Raw genomic sequence first — 22,821 nt, 5'->3', positions numbered from 1 at the left:
GGCCTTATGACGTGCACACGATCAGTCCAGTCTCGGGGGAAAGCCCGAAAACGTGGAAAAGTCTGTGGAAAACGGAGAAGAACGCGGGGCTTGAAAAAATGCTCGAGCAGATCGTAGGAACTGTCTTCATCGATCTTTTTCCACGTGAGCTCAAACGTTTTTTCTTCGCTACTATCTGTTTTTCCGCGAATGTTTATCTCTAGAACTGCTGTCATCCGGAGCAACATTCCGGAAGATGAACGGTTCGCTGGTGTTTCTGCAGCATCTTAATCCGCGCTACACTCTTGTCGCTTATCTCCGTGCATGCGTGTGTGACAGGAAAGAATTGTCTCTTTCGTCCACTCGATATGCGACGGAGTCGCACACGTCCATGCTCGCCAACGAAACGCGGCGGTTGTCCGCGGCTGACATATCGCGTTACGCAATCGATAGTACAATAATGGTAGGTCGTGATAAAACTGGGTCATTGTATCTCGAAGTCATATGCACGCAAAGGCGATTGGATGCACATTGTAATCTAGAGGAAAAGGAGAGGCTGGGAGAAATGTCAATTTCTTACGACAGAAACGTCGATTGTGTATTAATTGCTGAGATTGCGTTAATTAATCCGTTTAACGAGGCCAATTTCCAAGCACGAAGCTTTGCTGCATCAACGCGATTTTTTTATTTTAATCAACATTTATTTTCCGTTACGAATATGCGAAAACAAAAGAAAAGTTTAGTGTCGAGCGACGACGCTCGTCGCGGTGTGCGATGGAAAGCGAGGAAACCTCTCGTAACTCCCCGGAATATGAAAAGTTTTGCAATTCTTTTTGTAAAATGATCTCCCACATTTTCCTTCGCGAATTCGCAAAATGATTATGATGCTTGAAAGACTATTCGCTCGTCGCTCGCGTTTTGAAAACACTCGGAAGCCAATCGAGCTGTTTGCAAATCTTACATGCAGTCCGATGTATTTACGCGATGATATGAGACAGAACCGCGTCGCTCCGCGTACAGCCATAGCGTCACCCTCTCATTATGCAATATTGCTGTTTGCTCAGCTTTTATATTACAGTACCCGTGCACAGCCGGTGCGCAGTGCTCGCTCGAGCCACCGCGCGATAAGCCACGAAATCAAGTGGGAAACAGGTTTCGGAAACGTGTATCACACACGTCTCGCGGTATCGGCTTTCACACTTTTCAAACAAACTCTTTGTACATGTACATGCGGAACCAGTGCTGACAAACAAAAAGTCATACCTCGACGGGACCTCGACGAATTTACGCCTTTTTTCTTCACGGTGATATCGACACGGGCTCGCCGCTGGACAACAGATGGACGAAAAAGTTGACCTGCCCTCGGGTCCTTTCGCAAACGCATGGCGCCCACGACATCCTCCTTGCAATAACACACGGAACGACACATAGCGATTGCAACATTGCGCCTCGAAAAATGTAGCCCTTTGGCGAGAAGTGGGTAAAAAAATGGAAAGTTTTCTTCCAGATTTTCAAGAGTCTGAAACTCGCCTCAATAAAATCATATTTTTGTTTATGGTCGTATTCAGAATAAACGACGATGGATCGACGATTTGGGTGATGAATGCGTGCTCGTTTTCTGGAATAATCAACAAAGTTATCGTTAAGTAAAGAGCGCAAAAAACTCATCCTTCTTGGACGCGACGAGCCTTGTTTTACGGAGAATGAAAAATCACGGTATCGCATCCGAAGGAGAGAAACAAAAGTAGAAATGCGAAAATATACCACAGATTTTATTCGGCTCAAGTCTCATCGAGGTCAAGCCTTAATTTCAATGTCTCCCCGGATTCGTGTTTACGATTCGTTCGTTAACCGCGATACGCACCTGCTCCAATCAACGCGGTGTGACTCGTTACTCCCGTTGGTAAAAATCTTGGAAAAGCTCAGCTTAAGATCGCACCTCGCAAGATGGAGCGAAATAAAGAAAAAATAGGACAGCACCAGTCGAGAATAACTCGGAGCATGCTCGAGTATTGGTGAAAGCGTCCGCGTCCAACGTATTTTGTATACGCCGACGCTGTTTTTTCTTACGACGTTCGAACTCTCGTTGTCGGTTGTGTTGTGCTCCTTATAAAGTAGTCGAGACTCGCGGCACTCGCTCCTAAAGAGACATATAACTATACGCCTCCGTTCGCCAGTTGCGTCATCGACGCGTGTGTTTCTCTATCGTGGCACACATCAGAAATCTATAAATGTCTTTATCTCGATCCCATACACCCAAAACATCTTTTTTGTGAGAGTATCAGACGTCGATTTCGCGAGGTATATTCCCGGACATTGGCTCGGGTATCTCCCGGTATATCTCGGAAAAATGTATCCAATCAGCGTGTCCAATTGAATCCGAAACGTTCGATGACATTGGCCGATTCGGTCGGGAATCAACGAGAGTCGAGACTTCGATTCACAAATAGAAAAAAGGCATCTTGACGCATCGATTTATGATGACGGTCGACGAAATGTGTGCTCGGGACTTTTTGTCAAACGACTCGTACGCGATGGCGACTCTTCGTACGCTATTTAGAAACTTGGAAGATTTTGTATGCAGTTTGAAACTCGGGATGGAAAATTACGTCACCGACGAGGCACACTCTCATCGCGATATATCTTTCGACGCAACTTTAACGAGAGATTCGCAAGGAGATATGGTCATCCATTTGTGTCATCTTATTTCGTATGCACCTAATAAACAACGCCTTCTTCGTGGCACGAAAGTGCGACGTGGTTAAACTCGTGTTCTTTTATTTTGGAGGAATATTCAGAAATAAAAATATCCATTGCTTCGGAATTTCCAAGTGCGATTCCGCGCTGGTAATTCGAAAAACGACTGTTATTCAGGTCTGAAGCCACTTCTGGCTCATTATTTGCAGCACTGACTTGCTTTGGAGGATTTTCAGACTACACTGAAAAAAGAAATTTGTTGAATCATCAAAATGCTCGTTGGATCGCCGAATACGGTGGCGAGTAGCATGAAATTTATTAGCTGAACGAAAATCTCGTTGATCCGAACACTCAGTTTCATGACTCGAACGAAATATTTTCCGTACGACGACGAAACCGACTGAATCAACAAGAGTTTTGCTGATCCAACGAATTCGATGTCGTTCGTCATCATTCGTTGATCCAGTAAAAGATTTCGTAACCAAAACTCGTTTTTTTTCATACTGAATCGCGCTCAGAAATTATTTCTTTCGAGAAATGATATGAAATTGAAGCGTTGGAGTCCAACGAAATGATGTAAAAAAACTCTTCAACAATTCCAATAATTCTCCAATTTTCTCCAATAATAAAAAATTAGCGAATTACAAATGTAATTTTTTTTTTTGTTAAATTCGTTGGACTCCGACGTCGGAAACTTCAGCGTCGTCGAGAAATGTATCTTCGCAGCAAGCTGCGGAGCACAACTGTGTATCTGCGTTACGGTTGGAAGTAGAGTTCGAAAAATAAGTAGGTAAATTTGGATTTCTGGACACGCGTTTATCCACAGAAATTACCATACGCGTTGTGACCCATTTCGCGATTGTTTCACACAAAGAATACGAGTTCGTTGAACGCGCCCACATTCGGAGAAGAGAGTTTCTTTTTATTCCAATATTTCGGTCGATAGATTTCGGTTTTTTGCGTAACGAGGTTTCCTTAGTCACGGTTCGAAGATGTGTGCGAAGATCGAGTGTCGAGAAGGAGGAGGATGAAAAAGAAGCGAGTATGAATAGTGAGGAGTGTCATTGAATGAAAATTTACGAGTATGGACATTACGGGAGCAGCAGGTATGGAGGGACCCCGGGCAATGTGGTCCTGACGTATTCGTGGCGGGAGAATGAGCGCAAGAGCGAGAGAGAAAGAGCTCGGAGCCGAGGGTCTCTCGAGAGCAGTCAAGCACGTGGCTTGTCCATGCGATTTTATTACACCCCGCAGCATAATGCCGCACATGTATGACGGGGACGTGACGTGAAAAAGGGCGGAACGACGAAGGAGTCGCCGATGTAGTTGAGCCCGCAGATATTAACGATATTGACATTGTACGGCGGGGAAGATTCACGCAGGCGGGACGCTTGCATGGCTCCGGGCCTCTTGAAACGGACAGACCAGCATTCGTTCGTTCAGCCCTCGCAGTTATGGATACATTAGCCCTCGCGTTGCAACCAGCATCCGCTCATTTCTCTATTCAATATAATAGATGTGGAGTGAAAAAAAACGTACGTAAAAAACACATAAATCCTGTGGAGATAAGCCGTCGGGGTCGAAGACGCGTTGGCCATTGATGGAGGCCAATTGTGCCCCACACAAAACGGCCCTTTCAGCTCGAGTCTTCGCCTCCACTGGAGTCGACCCCGTGAAATAAGAAGAATATAATATTTCTCGAAACATCAATGACGACGAAGATTTTGGGAACGATTTTGATGGGGGAATATCGCGACAATGAGAACTCAACATTAGTCCCTTCTCGCGACTCCTTAAATCCGCCGACTTGAAGTGTTGAATCAGTACGTTTTCCGTGAGATTTCGTACTCGTGGATAATTCTCTTAGGATAAGCCTCGCATAATCGTTCGGCACTATTTTTTCAACCCCGATAAAGAAGATCGTTGAAAAAGACCGCGAGATTTTTGATTTACCAAGCACAACGGAGCTCAACCCTCTGCGCAGGGCTTCGAGTTTTATGATCTACGGGAGCTACCGGTCCATCGATTTCCCTGTAGAAGTATCTCCATCCATACGAGAATGACAAAGTTTATAACTTTCAACACGTTCCGGACGTTGGGTGAGAGCGTGGAACTCCGGAGGTCCGTTGAAAAGTGCGGCGATTCGAATCTGAATGCAAATATATCGCGTACGTTTCAGCTACGCACCAACCCCGCACGCTCGTTTATGTGCGTGCGTCCAAAGATCGAGCCCCATGATTGCACGCCAGGGAAACGGAAGGTACGCGTACGCCAGTCGGCTCGACGTCGTCGGTGATCCCAACCGCTCTCCCCGCCGTGGCTTTTGCTTTTACGTATAAACCGAACGCGAAATATACGTAAAGAGGCTTGAGCAATTCGCCAAGTACGGATGCCACGATGACTGTTGTAGAAACAGCGCATGTCCAGCATCCGAGCAGGAGAATGAGAAAAAGAGGGAGAGAGAGCGGCACGATGGAGCCGTCCGATTTGGCCAAATAAGGGATTATAAATGCGTGACTGTCCCCCGTATCGCGTTGTAATAAGTCAATATACCGCGGTGAGATCCTCGCCGAAGATTCTGTTGACAACGCGCCTGGCGCGAATAGAGAATAAAGGTGGAAAGCCGAAAGCCTACTGTCCAACAGCGCGCGACAAATGTACACGAGCCAACATTTCCGGTATTTCGTATCGAGTCGAACATTTCGCGTGTGACGCTTCCGCATTACAACTCAACGAGTTCGTCCGAAAAATTCGATAAAATGAAAAACGATAAATATCGTCTCGACTAGATTCGATGTAGAAAATAATTGCAGAATCGTTCGAACAGTTTCGAATTGGTGCGGAAGAAAATACGATCGAAATGATCGAGTGTAGCGAAACGGGCGTCGACGTAACTCGATCGAGTTGACGATTCACGAGGCTGAGACTTCGGTTCCGTGCAGCATCGAAATAGCCTCTACGATATGAGCCTTGAACAACGAGGCTGGAAAACTCGTTTTAACGGACGCGTCTCGTATACGTCGATAGGAAGAATGATCGAGTTAACGGAAGTAACGTGAAACTGTTACGCGCGCGGTAAGAACGAATGTCGAAAATAAAATACTCGATCGTTACAAAAGAGGTTGGGGATTATTGAAAAAGGAAGAAATTCGATCTCGATCATCTCGTGTCGCATCAACTTCGGTTTCATTTCTTCTCCCTCGACTCTCGCGTTTATCCTTGAAATCTAGTGGGCAATCGGCGCGGCCTTTCGTCTCTCTCGTTACACTGTACTGCACCACGCGATTGTTTTATTTATAATTCTTACGCGAGAGGGAATGAGTAACAGATTTGTTTTGTTCTCATAAGACGGAGGAACGCTCATCGAAGATTGGAGTACGTACGTGACACAACGAGAGAGCCGATGTTGCCTCGCCATTTAAGGATTCAAAAGTCGCGAGTATACTCGCTCTAAAAAGTGCAACTGCAAGGGACATTAATAAACTATGAACTCAGCCCGGGTGAGAGGGACAATTTATAGTCGAGAGTTAATAACTCTGACTCGGAGCTGTACACGCACGAGGCAGCAAATGAATCATGGTCGCAATGTGACCAAATGGGAAATAATAAAACAATAAATAAGGCACTTTTGGTGGGCTACCGGAGGAAGGAGACTCTCGTATTGCTTATTATCTTCGGTTTCGTGACGAAATACCTTTTTTTTCAATCGGAGAAAATCGGTTGGATGCTGGTAAATAACGTGCGCAAGAGACCGGTTCGCCCATCACCACGCGTCTCGGTATATTCGTGCCATTCAACACACTCGATCAAACTTTCCTGCGCGCATGCTACTCGCGTGTGGCTTCACCAGCGAGCCGCTTTTTTATTCTTATTTTCCCCTTTCGAAAGAATGCAGAATGAAGAAATCGAAAAAAAATGTATTCGTATTGGAAGTGGGCGAAGCCTCGTCATTTTCAACCCACGTGTTATATGGATCGGATCTTCAACGACGAGGATGCCGAATGAGTTCACTGAGGAGCGAGAGCACGAAACCGCGCGTATCGTTCATCTATACGCCTTCCAAACTCGTACACTTTGTCGTCGCATATAGCCTGGTGCGGTTAATGATGTTATGATAATAAAAGAGAGAGGGAGAGCACTTGCGGTTTGTCGTTCTTACATGTGCACTCCTGCTTTTTTATTTTCTCCAATCGATCATTGTGAATCAGGCCCGTATTCGCAGCAGCAGGATGAAAGGATAGTCGATTTGCAAACGAACCTGCGATAGGATGATCTGAAAACAAAATAGAATAGCAACTACTTCAAGTCTATTAAATTGAAGTCTAAATAAATTTAATAAACACTTACATTGAAAATAATTTTATCACGCATAAGAATGTAATAAAATGCTATAAAAATATCACAAAAGATCAAATTTATACTTCAACTTAACCTTTAAATATACACGTATAATCTACGAAACATTTTTAATGTGGGAAGGAAAGTTTGTATCGGTGAAATGGCACCGAGAAAAATAATGCTCCAATTCGTTACAAAAGTGAAGCTGCTAGATGAATCAAAGCACGTGAGTCAGTCTGAAAAATAAATTTGGTGAAATTCCCGCGAAATTTTGCGCCGTGAGAGGCCCCGGAACTGTGCTTATCGTTATCAGAGGACCTTAAACTATCATGTACCGCAAAAAAAGTGGACCTTCACGCGACTTTATCGAACGTCCGAACTACTTTGGCCTATATTTCATCGGTGTTTATTGCTCTGCGAAAACTGACAATATTGACCATAAAAAGTCCGGATGTCGAGGTGAGCCAGTCTCAAGGTAGGATTCACTCTTCTCACTCTTGTGCAAGATTCTCGTTGACGATCATATGCAAATGCGAAGAGAGGGTCAGTAAGCGTCACTCCGAGCATCTTTCGAATTGTCGTAGTTGCACAACAGCGCAATATAAACAGAGGGATAAAAAATGATGCGTTTTTCTCGACGCACGCCGCGGCACCAGCGAAATTCTGTTTTCCTTATACTCGCATTTCCTTTGTACTCAACCTCTGCTTCGAATGTTTGCAAGCGAGTGGTTAAACACGCACTCTCGTGTGTGGGCTAAAGGTTTGCCTACGCGCGAGCGTTTGTGCCGCAATGTTCTAACGAATATACAATCCCGACATGTGAATATCGCGCTCTTGCGTGCACAACCTAGAAAACTCGCGGCGAGTGTGTCAAGGTTGGCTGACATCAATGGGACATTTGTTCTACGAGATCGACCAGCTCCGAATAGATCTTTGTTGAGGAAGATCGATTACAAAATGAGCGGAACATTTCTCACATATTTCCAAAAAATGTGTGTGGGAAACTTTGAAAATTAAAGCGACGTCGCATGTTTTCTGAGAACAGCGTTCGAATTTGAAATGAAAAAAGTTCTCGGAATTTTGAATCCTTTAGAAATGTTCTTTTGATTATTTATAAATACTCGCAATTTCGCTTGAAACTTGGTCAGCATTTTTTTCGAGACACGAGACGAACATATTTGTAGGGTAAATATTCCAGCTCTCCACCCTTTTTTCATTGATCCAATGTGACCGTGAAAATGATCGATCGTTTAAGAATACCCACACACCTCGAGAATGTATAAAAAGAGGGAAAATTATTGGCGAACGTTTCACGATCGCGTCGCCGTGCGTGTACTGTCCCGGGAATCGTGAAAGTCGTCGCACACAAAACGCTGCTTTTTCGAATGCCAAACGCGTCTTTCATTCGTATATAGCGGGTATTATAAGACGCGAGGTTTTCTCATTATATTCCACTCTCGTAGCCCAAGAATATCGGTATACAGCGTCATTTCCGCTGAAAGGGTCTTCGACCCAAGAAAAATTTCGATTCGAGCCAGTGATTGCTGAACCAGGGGATGATAAATGAAAAATTGACGATTTCCGGCTGATCGATTTGGCTGGAGATGGATTTTATTACAAATATACGTATACACGAGGATCCCCCATTCTCCCAATGGCGTGCCAGACATTAGGAATGAGTTGCTAAACGGAAGTTAAATGACGAGGGAAGGTGCAGCTTGTATATAATTGCCACACCCTTTTCCTTATCGCGCGCGATCGCTACCTGACCCTGTCCGTGTAATCATCGTCTTGCCCTTTCTAATTTTCTTTTAACGCAGTACTCTCGTCATTCCCGAAAGTACTTGGTAGCATTTCCAGTTACATTAAATCCTCGTTGCTGATAGCTCTAATGGAAATAAAAAACGTAAGCAAATGAGCGATATTTTGACGACTTTGTCTGTTGATTCTGTATCGTTGAATATCCGATTCGGAAAGGTCAATTTAAAAAAGAAAAAAATCATGAAAAACCTCAAAACTGGGAGTTGCCTCGGAAGAAACGTTGCCGAACTGTACGGAGCAGCGTATTTCAAATTGAATGAAGATCCATGTGCGCGAATTAGCCTCGAATATCGGTACGAGCGCGTACACTTGCATCGGATAAAGCGTGTGAGGCGTGTACGCCATAAATTATATTTTACTCGTACGTTTCGGCGCGTCAATCCAATCCTCCTCGTATAATAGGCCGGCCTGGATGGGTTTTAGGTTGGAGAGAGAAGGACGAGAAAGGAGAAAAGGGAGGGAGGGAAGTGAGTGAGAAGATGACGCGCCACGAATCTCATTACAGACTAAAGGGAGATGGTGAGCTGAAACGTTTCGAAGCTTCTGTGCCGCTGATTGAATCTCCTCGGTCAATAATGACCTAGGGAAAAAAAAAGGTTGGGACAAGTACATTGATGGTCCCTCGTTTGCTGATAATTCCACCCATAAAAAAAACTTTAAAAAAAATTTTTTTTTAATTGTAAAAAAAATTATTTCATAAAAAAAATTATTATTATATATTTTTTAAAGTGTCAAAAGAATCAAATAACAAGTAAAAAATAATAAACCGAAAAATCGCCCTTGAAATCATTTTGGAAACCGATGCCTCATTCTTCTTATTTGATTCGAACAGCTAAATCAACTGAAAAAAACTCCATCTAATTTACGTGGGGCATTAAAATTTATTATATTAATTCGAGGCCAAGTATTTTCTAATGAATTGAAAAAAGTTACCATTTGAATTACGTGCAGCATTAAAATTTATGATATCAATCGGTGGACAAGTATTTTATTAGTAAATCCAAATTTTGACATTATTAAATTCTTCTAAGAAGCTTTTAAATCCAAAAAAATCACATGAAAGCTAGTCATTTCTTACTCTATGGTGGCAGAGACTTATAAGAAAATCGATTCTTCTCAGACTTTCAGGATCCTCTGGTATTATTCACAAAATTCGACGTCGATTGGATCGATACAAATTATGTTTAAATATGTGTTAAAAGTACTTGTCCGGCCCATCACTTTCCGTTTAAATTGTTTATCCAAATAAAAGTCAGGGCTTGTCTAGAACTGATGGATCACAAGTATTCATGCAGAGGGAATTGAGAGAATTATCTTCAAGTAATTTTTACTTAATTGCACTAATTTAATAAAAAACGGAAACAAATTATTCTGCAATATAGAAGGGATATTATTGTGCATCGATAAATGAAAAAAATTGTACATAATGTATATGTTCAAGCTTCCAAAATAACTCTGCAGTTTACATTCGATGACGGCAATTTTTACTTCCCACTTATTCTTCCAGCGAACGAGTTCCATTCGGAATAAGAACTAACCTATACTATTATTAAGAACATTAAATTAATAGTGAATCGCATTTCAACAAACTTTTAACGAGATTCTGCCGTGCCATTTCGTTTTTTTATGATTGATTCTTTATTGAATGAATAGTGATGGGCCGGACAAGTACTTTTAACACATATTTAAACATAATTTGTATCGATCCAATCGACGTCGAATTTTGTGAATAATACCAGAGGATCCTGAAAGTCTGAGAAGAATCGATTTTCTTATAAGTCTCTGCCACCATAGAGTAAGAAATGACTAGCTTTCATGTGATTTTTTTGGATTTAAAAGCTTCTTAGAAGAATTTAATAATGTCAAAATTTGGATTTACTAATAAAATACTTGTCCACCGATTGATATCATAAATTTTAATGCTGCACGTAATTCAAATGGTAACTTTTTTCAATTCATTAGAAAATACTTGGCCTCGAATTAATATAATAAATTTTAATGCCCCACGTAAATTAGATGGAGTTTTTTTCAGTTGATTTAGCTGTTCGAATCAAATAAGAAGAATGAGGCATCGGTTTCCAAAATGATTTCAAGGGCGATTTTTCGGTTTATTATTTTTTACTTGTTATTTGATTCTTTTGACACTTTAAAAAATATATAATAATAATTTTTTTTATGAAATAATTTTTTTTACAATTAAAAAAAAATTTTTTTTAAAGTTTTTTTTATGGGTGGAATTATCAGCAAACGAGGGACCATCAATGTACTTGTCCCAACCTTTTTTTTTCCCTAGGGGAAGTTTATGGTTTGATATCACGTCTTTTTTCTCAAAAGATCCTTATTTATGTTCAGATGAATGTAAGATTTTAGTTTAAATTTCTATGAATTGTTTATAATTTTCGGCGTATAACGTTGGTTTTCACGAAAAAAGACCTATTTTTCGTCGAAATTGTACTGAAAATATTTCGATAGAGGTTTAGTCTTGGACTTTTGTGATTTTTCTCCTTGTCTTCTAATATGTTTCGTCCATTGGGAACTCAAGAACATGGAGCAATGCGTGTTGCGGGCCGAGATATGATTTTCGGCTGATAACGTTAGGAAAAAGAAAGGAAAAGAGGAAAGATAGATCAAATTCAAGACACAACAAATCCAACAGAATTGGCCCTTTTTAAATGTTGCTTTTGCATTCTGAATCTAGACATTTTCGTGTCATTCAAAACGTGTCCCCGATGAATGATATATTTCCAAAGTTTGCAAGTGGCCGCTGAGATCCAATTATCCAGTTTGATAGTTGCTGAAAAAAGGCACCCGGAAACATTTATTATGTCAGAACTCAAAGAAGCAAAAAAAACTGAGCGTACTTAATTCAACAGAGCAACCGAATTCAAAGACGTTTAAGGTATCTGCATTTGTTTTGGCGAAAAACAATTTCAGGAGAATTCATTAATGAATTTAAAAGTTTAAAAACTCAGAATAAAATAGAAAACGGAAAATTTAGGAATTTAGAGAAGCTGAAGACGTTTGTGATGAATTTTTGAGATTACATGTTACGGTTGGAGTAAAGAATTTAAATGATTGGCACACATACTGCGACACAAAAATATGAAAGTTTGGAGGTATTCGCTTCATACGGCAGTAATACAAACTTCAATAGTATTTAAAAAGAAATACTTTAAAACTTACTAAACCAAGTTCTATTACTCATTCTCATAATCAAAGATAGGGGGTGATACTTAACACACATATTTATGCACAGAAATTTCAGAGTTCGCAGGTATCTGCTGCGATTCAATGTATCTGCGCAATAAATTTTGAAGACAGCAATTTAAAATCTATCCATAAATGAGCAACTGAAGACTTCTGTGATGAGTGTTTACTTCATATATATGTTACAGTTAGTTTTAAAAAGTAAAATGAGTGACACAGTATATCAATTTTATAATTCGCAGATTTTTGCTGTATTTCTATAATCCAAATCTATAGTATTATAGAGAAAAGTTGGCAAAAGTCATGATGTTACGTTGAAATTACATAGCGAACATTGTATTCAGAAATTCTGTATGTTCCCATGGATGTTAGCAGGCATTATATTTGATCGCATCCAAAACTGAGCAACTGTAGACTTAGCGTAATGAATCTTTTCACTAATAATTCCACATTTGTAGTTTGCAAAGTGAGAATACTCAATATTACCATAATTAAAGATAGGAGGTGATACTTAGCACATATATTTATCCACAGAAATTTTAAAGTTCGCAGCTATCTGCTGCAATTCAATGTATCTGCGCAATGAGTTTGGAAAACAGCAATTTCAAATCAAATTTCAAAGCATAAATGAGCAACTGAAGACTTTTCTAATGAATTTTTCACTTCATATTTATGTTGCAGTGAGAGTCAAAAAGTAAAATGAATGGCAAAGTATATAAATTTTATAGTTTGCAGATTTTTGCTGTATTTCAATGATCCAAATCTATATAGTATTATAGTGAAAAGTTGTTCAAAGTCATGATGTTACATTAAAATGACATAGCGCACATAACATTTAGAAATTCTGTAGGTTTCCATGATGTTGGCAGGCATTATACTCAATCGCATCCAAAACTGAGCAACTGTAGACATATCGTAATGAATGTTTTCACCAATAATTCCACATTTGCAGTTTGCGGAGTAGGAATACTCAACATACACGTTATTTCATAAGTATTGTTATCAAAATTTGTGTTTGCCTACCGCATTCCGAAGATTCAACTTTTCATACTATCAGCAAAAAAAACATCCAAAGACTTTTTGGAACAAGTTTCAAAATTTATTACTCGACAGACCAGGTGGAAAAAGTATAACTACACTTATATCAACACCAGAAACTGTTTTGAGAATCAGATATACAAAATGTGCGATTGATGATCATAATCGGAAACCACTTGAATTACGTTACCATAATCAGCATGAAGAAATATTAGAAAATCATAGGACACATATTAGGAAACCAATTAATAATATGTATCCATCCGCTGCAAACCGATGGAGTCAAAACAAGGATCGGATAGAGCAGAGCCAAACTCAATAGGAAGCAAAATATGGGAATATTCAAAAATAATGATGACACAAGAAATAAATTAGAAAACATTTATTCGATTGGAGTTTCTCACATTATATATACTAACAGTTCTGTATGTTCTTGTTTTATTAAATATCAACCATAATATTTCAGATCGCAAAAAGAAAATTTGACGTTATAGGTTGACGAACATTTTTTCTTACAACTTCCAGACCTATTTTTGATGAACTGATTTGCCTTATTTATATTATTCACTAACTATGCGAACGTTTGTTACATTTGTCCCGAACTTCGTAACGTCAAACCCCGGCCGGTTCGTTACCACACAGCTATCAAAGGGAACTCGTATATATAACCTACATTATTACATATGATATGTTATCACGCAACTGATGATATATTTACACTGGACAATATTCCGCGAACTCTGGTTTAATTGAAAGATTATCTCAGTTGACACTTATTTCCAATCGAACGAAATAATGAAATCTTGAAAAGTTTCGTTGACATATGCATTGCGCATTTTTTTATATTTTTTAGCACACACAAATCATAGTCTACATTTACGCGGCCGCTTTTATACCGGTTTAGTATACCACAAGTTTTAACAAAATAAATATTAACCACTTTTCACTAACCATTTTCATTTATTAATTAGAGTCCGCACACAACAGCACTTTGGGGATTATAACCTCACCTGTCAAAATGACGTTCAGTATGAAAACAAGTTTCAGGTGGTTTCGGATGTGCGTATCGATGTATTGATATCATATAACCTATTTACAAATGATATAAATGATAAACTTATTTTCAGTCAAACGAATTAATGAAATCTTAAAAAGTTTCGTCGACATGCATTTCATTTTTATTTTATTCTTTTTCACACACAGATCACAGACTACATTTACGCGACTGCTTTTATACCGGTTTAGTTTAGCATTCCACAGGTTTTAATACTATGCACTTCGTTAGATGACGAAAGTTTTTTTTATTTATCCCACACGCATTCCATAGTGTCAAAACTCTGTTTATACGATGATCGAAAACTGACACATGGTTTATATATATACATATAATATAATATTCACGGAGTCTGAGCGCGGTCGGGGTAAGACTCAATAGTTAGAAGGCCTAAAATGGCGAACAGGCATTCTGTATAACGCATATATAGATATACAGAATGCCTGTTCACTATTTTAGGCCTTCTAACACTTGAGCCTTACCCGCGGTCGGCCTAGCAGCTGGAGGAGCCGACATCGTTGAGCCAATCAGAATGCGTAGAGGCAACAACTCTACTACTACTAACTACGTCAAAACGCGTATACGTATACGTCGAACTCGTGATGTGTCAGTAACTTTTGCATAATCTTGAGCCCGTGCAAAGTTTTTTCTCAGCAATTACGCCACCGATCGTGATGATTTTGGGCGCAATCTAAAGAGAATTTCTTAATTAGCTGAAAGTTCAATTTTCAAAGCCTTAGATGACTCATAACTTCGGTAATTCAAAAAAATCACTTGCCAATTTTACCCCCACCACGGCGAATCGTTTTATTCAGAGAAAGTATACTCGGCGTGAGCCTCGGGCCAGCAGACGACAGGGCTGTCAATGTACTTGTCCCGAGACTCTACCGAGTCTCTTGATAATGGCGACCATTTGGCAAACCGCGCGAGCGAGGCTCGGTGAGCTCGGGGGAAGGTCGTTAAGCAAATTGGATGTTTCGGGTCACTCATTAGTCCGCGCACTTATCTGCATGCGCATATATAATCATCGAAAATGCATCCAAATCGGAGTTTCGCGGACTTGTTAACACACGCGCGCGAGAAAAAGCTGAGAAAGTGTAAGAGCCTCGATGAATGAGCGATGCATTTGGAGCCGGTATTTCAGTATCTTTATCTCTCGAGAAATAAATTCATGTTTGCGAATAAGTTTTTCGACGGCTTGCCTGCTCCCCCCACGATTGATTATACTCACGTCAATCCCGATAACCTTTTCATTCGAGCTTGAAAGCGTGTTCCCTTATTTTCAACGTTTTATTACGCCGATGATCTCATCGTCAAGTTCGTTTGATACGAGCGCGTCAAATGATTCGCGTGCATGTGACGAAATTTGTACCGAAATGAGGAAAAAATTAGATCGATCATTGTTCACCCAGCGAATTCATGAAATGACGAATTTCTCGTTGATTTTCAGGGTCATCGTTGGGGCACCGCAGGCTCAAACCGCACAGGTGAACGTCTACAGAGGCGGCGCAGTTTATCGTTGCGACGTTGCGAAAGACGACCAATGCGTTCCCATTGTCTTTGACACCAAAGGTAAGACGAGTGCGTGGGAAAATCGGAAACGCGAAAGCCAAGTTGGAAATGAGGAAAGATTATTCATTAAACTGTCAGAGTTCCCTGCTTCGCGGATGAGTATGACAAAAAATAAACAATTTAATCACGAATGAAGAATGAGAAGAAACGCATTGCTTCGTGCTTGAAAGATAGAGGCTGTTTAAACGAATGAAACGGAGATTATTCGTCGAGAGGAATCGCGTTCACGTTCCATTGTGCAGGTGAATTACGAGTCTGGAGAAGAAAGAAGGAAAAGGGAGAGGAATAATTGAAAATCATCTCGATGCTTCGAACAAATTTATGTTAAAGACGAGAGAGTTAATGGAGAAATGATATTCAACAGCGGCATATTAGTCATGATTTGTCTTGCGCTTCGAGCATGCTAATTTATTTTTCCCCCCTCTTTTCGTCGTTGCCTAGCTCGTTCTCTTCGTACCTTGTATTTCTCATCTATCCGTTGGATCCTTCATTTTTCCATTTGAAAACGATTCGGAAATATAAATATTCACAGAGAGAAGTCCGACAAGCGCTCGCCTCGCGTTGTTCTCAAGACTTTTATCTCTCCTCTTCAATCCCGTGACCCATATTTTCCGTTCGTCCATCATATTATTCCCGCTGCGAGCAGAGACCCTAGAAAATCATTTCCGAGTGTCTAGCCTCGCTTCTGAAACGACACGCAACGTTCTGCCGCCATAATAACACCCGTGAAACGGTGGCGAGCGCGGTACTGGATCTGGAGCAAAGAATGCTATTTTTAGACGCACATACTCCGAACCTCCGTCGCACGGTTTTGAACTTTCCTTCGCTCCTCCCTATGGAACACCGCTGCTTGTTACGAGTATCTCATTTCCTTGACTCTTCAACTCCTGTGCGCACTCGCCTCTCGATGATTGATCAAACCGCGCACCCGATCAGAGAAACTCGAATGACACGTTTATCGTTCCCTCATTATGCTATTTTATTACGAGATTTCCCAGTTGCGGTTTAACTTTCGCACAAGCTTCGAAGAAGAGGCGAGCGTTCGCTGCAATCTTCAAATGCTGCACAAACAGGGAGTTGAAAATATTATTTTAAAATGTATTTTTCACTGGCACGCAACTCGATTATTCCGACGATAAAAATAGAGATTGAAATGTTCCCGGGAAGTCCTGAATAACGATGATTAAAGTTTCTGTAAACGTTCGTTTCTCCAGGCCCAGCGGAACGTCTTCCCGTTAACTTTTTCTCGCGTCCTCTCCCTTCCTCTTTTCCTCACGCACACGCTCTCGCGCGAGGAGTCCCGTGTGCATTAGGACTCGGCACAATGCAGTCGTGTACGCGCCCCTTCCCAAAGTCCAATTAGTGAGGCAAATGGCGTATAACATCCATCGAGTCACTCGCCGCGTCCGAACATCTTGTTTTGATAGGTAATTAGCTTGTATACACATGCAGATATTCGCCGCGATCGCGCTCGTACACGTCGCCTTGTCCAATTATAGGATCGCGGAGTCGACAGAGTCCTGGTAAGCCGGGAGAATCGAGAGGGACTCTCGCGAGGAGGAGCAAGATTTTGTAGCTCGGGGTTGAGGGATACATTTATCTCCGGCTCGACAGAGCTCCGTGAGAGCGGCGCACGTACACGAAGTGACTTTCCGAATCCGCGTGCGTAGAATCTTGGTAAACATTCGATTGCAGTTGTGTGCGACTATTGAAAGGTTTTATTGACAATCGTTTGACCAACGTTGAAGAAAACGTGAGGAGAAGAAACCTGGAGACAAATGACGAGTGACAAGGTGCTAAGTAGAATAGTCGAAAACAAATTTTTGACAAAGTTTCGAACGTTGGAGTACAACGAAATAAACATTTGTCATTCACCGATTTCTTATTTCACGAAGCATCGGTGGAGCTTGAAAACTACGAATTGCAAATGGAGAATAATTGGAGAGTTTTTTTAGATCATTTCGTTGGACTCGAACGTTGGAAACTTGAGCGTCATTCCTCACCGCGCGGCGAATAAGTAATCCATGGGGAAAATTGTCAAGGTGTCTTTTCCACGAGTCCGGGCAATCGCGAGCAGAGCTCTCGTCGCTGGCAGTCATTTTCGAAAATAGCTTCGTCCCGATCTCTCGCGCGCAGCCTCTCATTTTCGTTTCTGTATTTCGAAAGTAACACACAAGTAAAATTTGTCTCCCTCCTTTTTCTTCATTCTGTAAGCGTCGCTCGCGATCGTATATTATTTTTGGATTGCGCGTTCTGGGCCGCGGCTACCGTTCCCGCAATTCGTTTCACTCTCTCCCTCTCGCGCGGCGCTGAAAACAATTCACGGTACGCGAATCCAGCCGTTCCCTCAGCAGAAACTCTAGAAACCAGAATTTCATTTTTCACTGAGAATTTCAAAAATCCTCAAACAAAAAGTCCGATTACGTATCGGATTGTTCCTCGTGCATCACAAAACAATTGAAATTCCATATGCGCGCCCGTTCCTCGAGTGACCTTAGAGGTCACTCACATCGTTCCCTTAATACACATTGGCGAAGAGTGCCGGTTGAAGAAGCAGCCGGGAAGAGAGTCTCGAGTGCTGTTAAACTCGTCACAGAGAAAGAGCAGAGAATTCAGAGGCGCGTATTAACCATGGAGAATGGATGCCGGAGTATACAGCTCATCGGGACGGTCTCGCGAGTGCACGTCGATTACGAGGAATCGCGCTCACGCGCTCGTACTCTCGCGTCTCGCATCACCACCAGAAGAAGAACTCGTACCGACCTAATACAGAAAACACCGTTGACGTTGTGTGTCGTGTATTCACCTCGTGTGCTATACACGTCCGAGTATAAGCAGTCCGAAAGAGAGGAGCAAAGAGATTCGAGTTTTCTCGTCGAATCGTCCGCGAGGCGATGTTGGCCTCCGCACAGTTATCGCACAGACACATGGACGGGGCTTTTGTCCGCACTTGCGTTAATACGTACTGTACGCAGTGTAGCCTGCCGATTCATCCTCGCATTGTATCTAAATATATAAACACGAGTGCCTCCCTCCATGTGGTCTTTGAGTATGTGAGTGATCGAGAAAGGATACTGCTTCCCTTTAAGGAAGTTTCCCTTATCGAAGCGGTTAACGGGTCCATTTCGCCCTCGACGTTTCCTCCTCTCTCTCTCTCTCTCTCGGTCTCTTTCCGTTTCTCGAGGCTCTCGAGAGCGCCCCGCCCGATGCGCATCACTGAGACGGTCCCACGATAAAAAGAGAAGTTCGAAAAAGGCGCGAGGCCACCTAAGCGCTCGAAGATAGGGAAGAGCCTCTCGCGTCACCACCTGTGAACGCGTTCGCGCAGGTGACGCAGAGTCAACGCTCCTTTCAACGCCCGATAAAAGTCTCAGACGCATCGGCAAACCCGCGACGCTCCCCAGACGACGATGGAATTTTCGTTGCTCATTCGTTCTATACTTGGGACTCGCAAGACTCGACCGCTTCTCTCACCAAGCTGGTCCGTTAAAAGTAACGCGATGACAGATGACGAGGGGCGTCGGAACCTGAGAGCGGAATCGGACGCGAGGAGGACCCGCGACACGGAGCTGCCGAATCTCCACAACAATTTGAGGAATCGCCAGCTCAGAATATCAGATCAATGCAACCCGGACTAGCTCATGGCCAGGGCTTACACTCCCCGGACATCATTACCGAATGGAACGATAGTTTGCACTATTTTCCAGTGTCTCCGGGGCCTGACCCAGTGATTAGACGCTCCGGTGACTTGGAAATTGTATATACGCGGTTGAACTTAATTCGTAGCTTTTAAAATAACGCATTCGTTTGTTACAGAACACAATGTGGTAAAACGTCCAACCGAACCGCACGATGTAATGCGAATTGACAACAAGACGCTCCAATGGTTCGGGGCAACCGTTTCAACTTCTTACCAGGACGGTGGACCCATTCTCGTAAGTCACGAACAATTGATTTTTCTTTCACGGATCGATCTATGGATGATAGACGATAAGGAGAAGAAGACCTCGTAAATTAATCTCTCTTGGATCGTCGTATATTCTGCAAGGCCCTTTGTTGTCGAAGAGCCAATTATTCGCGAGCAGTTTCACCCGCATACATGCAATTTGCCCCCCCCGCGGTCTTTCTGCGTTCGTGCTGACTAGTGTAACGATCTTATGCGGTGGCAGATGTTCGCGCGTGCCTTCGCGTCCTCGCACATATACAATGCTCATCATTGCACGTGCCAACCATCATAAATATAATAGACTACATTCCACTGGTTATCTTGTCGAAACAAATTTTTGATCTCGTTCATCGTGGAGTCCAAGAAATGTGTGGCAACTCTCGCTATCGACGGAGATAGTTGGAGTCCGACGAAACGAACGAAAAAAGCGTTAATTCGCCAGTTTTTTATTTCACGATGTATCGGTGCAGGTTGAAAAACTATAAATTGCTAATTCGAGTGGAGGGTTTTTTTAGAACACTTCGTTGGACTCCGACGCGCGCTGCAAACTTCAGCGTCGTACACGGCATCCGATCTCTTGTCTATCTCCCAGCATTCAACTTGACTCCCAGCGAGTAAATTCCCATTATCTGTCGTTGGACTCTCGTCCAACGAGAAAAGTAGCCTTCGTGCAATTTTGGTTCATTCAGTATTTCTCGACGAGAGAGAGAGAGACCAACGGAGAGATTATCGCGACGGTACGTTATCGCTACCGCCGCGATCATGGGACTCCAATTTCCAAGCGGCGATTCTTGCACGCTCGTGAAACGTCTACGATCCGTTCTTAGTTAGTCCGCTCGAAAAGAGACGGAGCAGCCGCAGAAACGTCATTGCGAGACCGGGAAGCTTCTATTTCGGGATTGGAAAACAAGCCCGTTGTCGAAACTCATCGCTTCATACATTTTGCTCAGCTTTCGCGTACCACCAACTCCGCGGTTTCGGAAACCGCGGGCTGAGTCTCACGCTGTCAATGAATCGAATTTAATCGTCTCTTCGAACGATTTTTTCTTCATTTTTTCAGATTTCTCTGTTAAATATTTTTACAAATTTACCGAGTCCAACGAAATAAAAAACTTCAATAATTCCAGTAATTCTTCAATTTCGTTCCCTGCCAATTTTTCAATTCACAGTTTTCCAAGCTGCACCGATGCTTCGTGAAATAAAATTTAGTGAATTACAAATGTTTTTTTCGTTCATTTCGTTGGACTCCAACGTTGCAAACTTATTCAGCGTCGTAGAAGAGCGAAAAGTTACGAAAATTGTGAGTCGACGAAATCCGTCGGATTTCTCCGCAAAATTGTAGTTGATTCTCCACGTGAAATGAGAAGGGTTAAGTCTCCTGTGAATTTCTTCATACTTTCCGCTGCTCCGGCACACCGAAGGCTCGGGTCCGAGCAGCAGTTTCTTAGATCGTCTAACGCGTCCCTCACATACGTATTCCCACTCTATATGCTCATCACGGGTTTGAATGAGGCGCATGTTTTGTGCTCTGCTCTTTCCGTACGTGGAATCTTTGACCGGTCCATCGTAATTTCTCGTCCAACTGTGTGTGCCGCCGCCCGCGCACCTCGAGAAATTCCTTCGTTCTGGTATCGCAGAATGGTTTCTCCCTTTATTTCTTCCTCTCGAGAAGAGAAAATGGATGAGAATACCGATGTGTATATTTTTTATTTGTCCGTATAATAACGCCAATATTATACGTGAGGGATGCGCAACGTCGAGCCTATTTGAGAGGAGTTATCTCGGGAGAGCAGCTACTTTTCGATAGCTCCTTTCCTTTCGAACGATTCCGAAAATAATTCCCGAACGCGGGAGAAGCTGTGTGGAGAACGAGAAAACGAGACGAAGCGGATCCGCATTGTTCGAGGAGGTTCGAGGAATAGCGACTTCCGAGAGAAACGCAACGAGGGCCGTCGTATAATGTCTGTGATATGGATATGAGCGCATAAAACGTACGCCTCGGTGTGAAAAATGTGCATAGACATTGGATAAAATGCGTAGAAATCTGGTAAGGCGAAGCGGCTGAACGGGAGAGTTCGCCTGGCGAACATTATGGAGCTCCGGGGCCGTTTGTTTTTGCGGTGAAAGAGAGTTTCGATACGAGAGTGTCGACGAATCAAAGCCTCGGTAAAGTAAGAACCAGTCGAGTTTATGGTATTTCGGTAAATTCGAGCGAGTACAGAGTGCATTACAAGCAATCTCGATGAGAGAAAAGTCCATGGGTCGATGGCTATAAATAAGAGCGCCGCCTTAACCGCCGCTCGCGGTAACAAACGCTCGACGTATTAGCGCCGATTATCCTTGCCGCGGTGTTGTTTGCCGGAGATGTAATTTCACAGCATCGCGCGGATGTGCGATGCTTTCCAGCAGTTGTCGGCGCGCGACAAATTCCCGCAGCACCCCGCCGCATGCCTCTTTCCGTCGCCCTCCCCGTCGACCGTATTATCTGAAATACTGAAATTATCTACTTACTCCAGAATGCAGGAGACTCCGGTGTGGCTCTCATTCTCTCCGCGTTCCCGGCTAATGCCTTCGATATTTCTTCTCGCTTTGCTTACCCCGCGTCGCAGCGATATGCCTTCGCGCGAACCGACTTAAATGCCCGAGAAAGCGTTGTCATTCGAGCTGGCTGTTGAGCAGGGGGCAACGGCAGTGGAAAGTGAACGAGACCATATAATTGTTGGCTGCGAGTAAGGAAGCAGAGCGGATGGCACGATGATACGTTCGACGACATCGAACGACCCCCGCGATAATCCGCAGATCAAAGTTTCATTTCCTCCTCTCAGCGATCGTTTTTTAACGACTCATCGCCCCTTCCCGAGCTTGGAGCGCAGCAAACTTTCTCTTGGCGAGTCTCCCTTGGAACATTCCCACTGCTCAACCCCGCGCGAATAAAAATACGGTTATTATTCACGCACACGTGGGTGCGAGTGATACAAAGTGTGTATTTGTATTGGAAGCGTGTGCGAATACTGCGTGCGGGATGTCCTTGCAGTTGGTGTAGAATTTCGTAGTAGGCGTATGAGGATCGAGCACGTGTAATAATACCCGCTTATTCCACGCAACATAACGTACATTAAATACAACCTCGACATACGGACGCACGAAGTGTGTGCGCGCGCGCGCCCCC

General features: G+C 42.7%; 1 protein-coding gene across 2 annotated transcripts in view; it reads left to right on the top strand.

The window, feature by feature from the left end:
- The window catches only part of if (inflated), a 67,094-nt gene that overhangs the window by 8,935 nt on the left and 35,338 nt on the right, over positions 1 to 22,821 (top strand). For both annotated transcript variants that reach the window (XM_043415497.1, XM_043415496.1), the window contains exons 2-3: positions 15,585 to 15,706; positions 19,523 to 19,641. In XM_043415497.1, coding sequence (XP_043271432.1) covers positions 15,585 to 15,706; positions 19,523 to 19,641 — 241 coding nt within the window. The remainder of the gene's footprint in view (positions 1 to 15,584; positions 15,707 to 19,522; positions 19,642 to 22,821) is intronic.

The sequence above is a fragment of the Venturia canescens genome, chromosome 3, assembly GCF_019457755.1.
Source record: "Venturia canescens isolate UGA chromosome 3, ASM1945775v1, whole genome shotgun sequence".
NCBI classification, from domain to species: domain Eukaryota; kingdom Metazoa; phylum Arthropoda; class Insecta; order Hymenoptera; family Ichneumonidae; genus Venturia; species Venturia canescens.
Note: the sequence above shows the minus strand (reverse complement) of the source record. Positions and strands in the feature narration are given on the sequence as shown.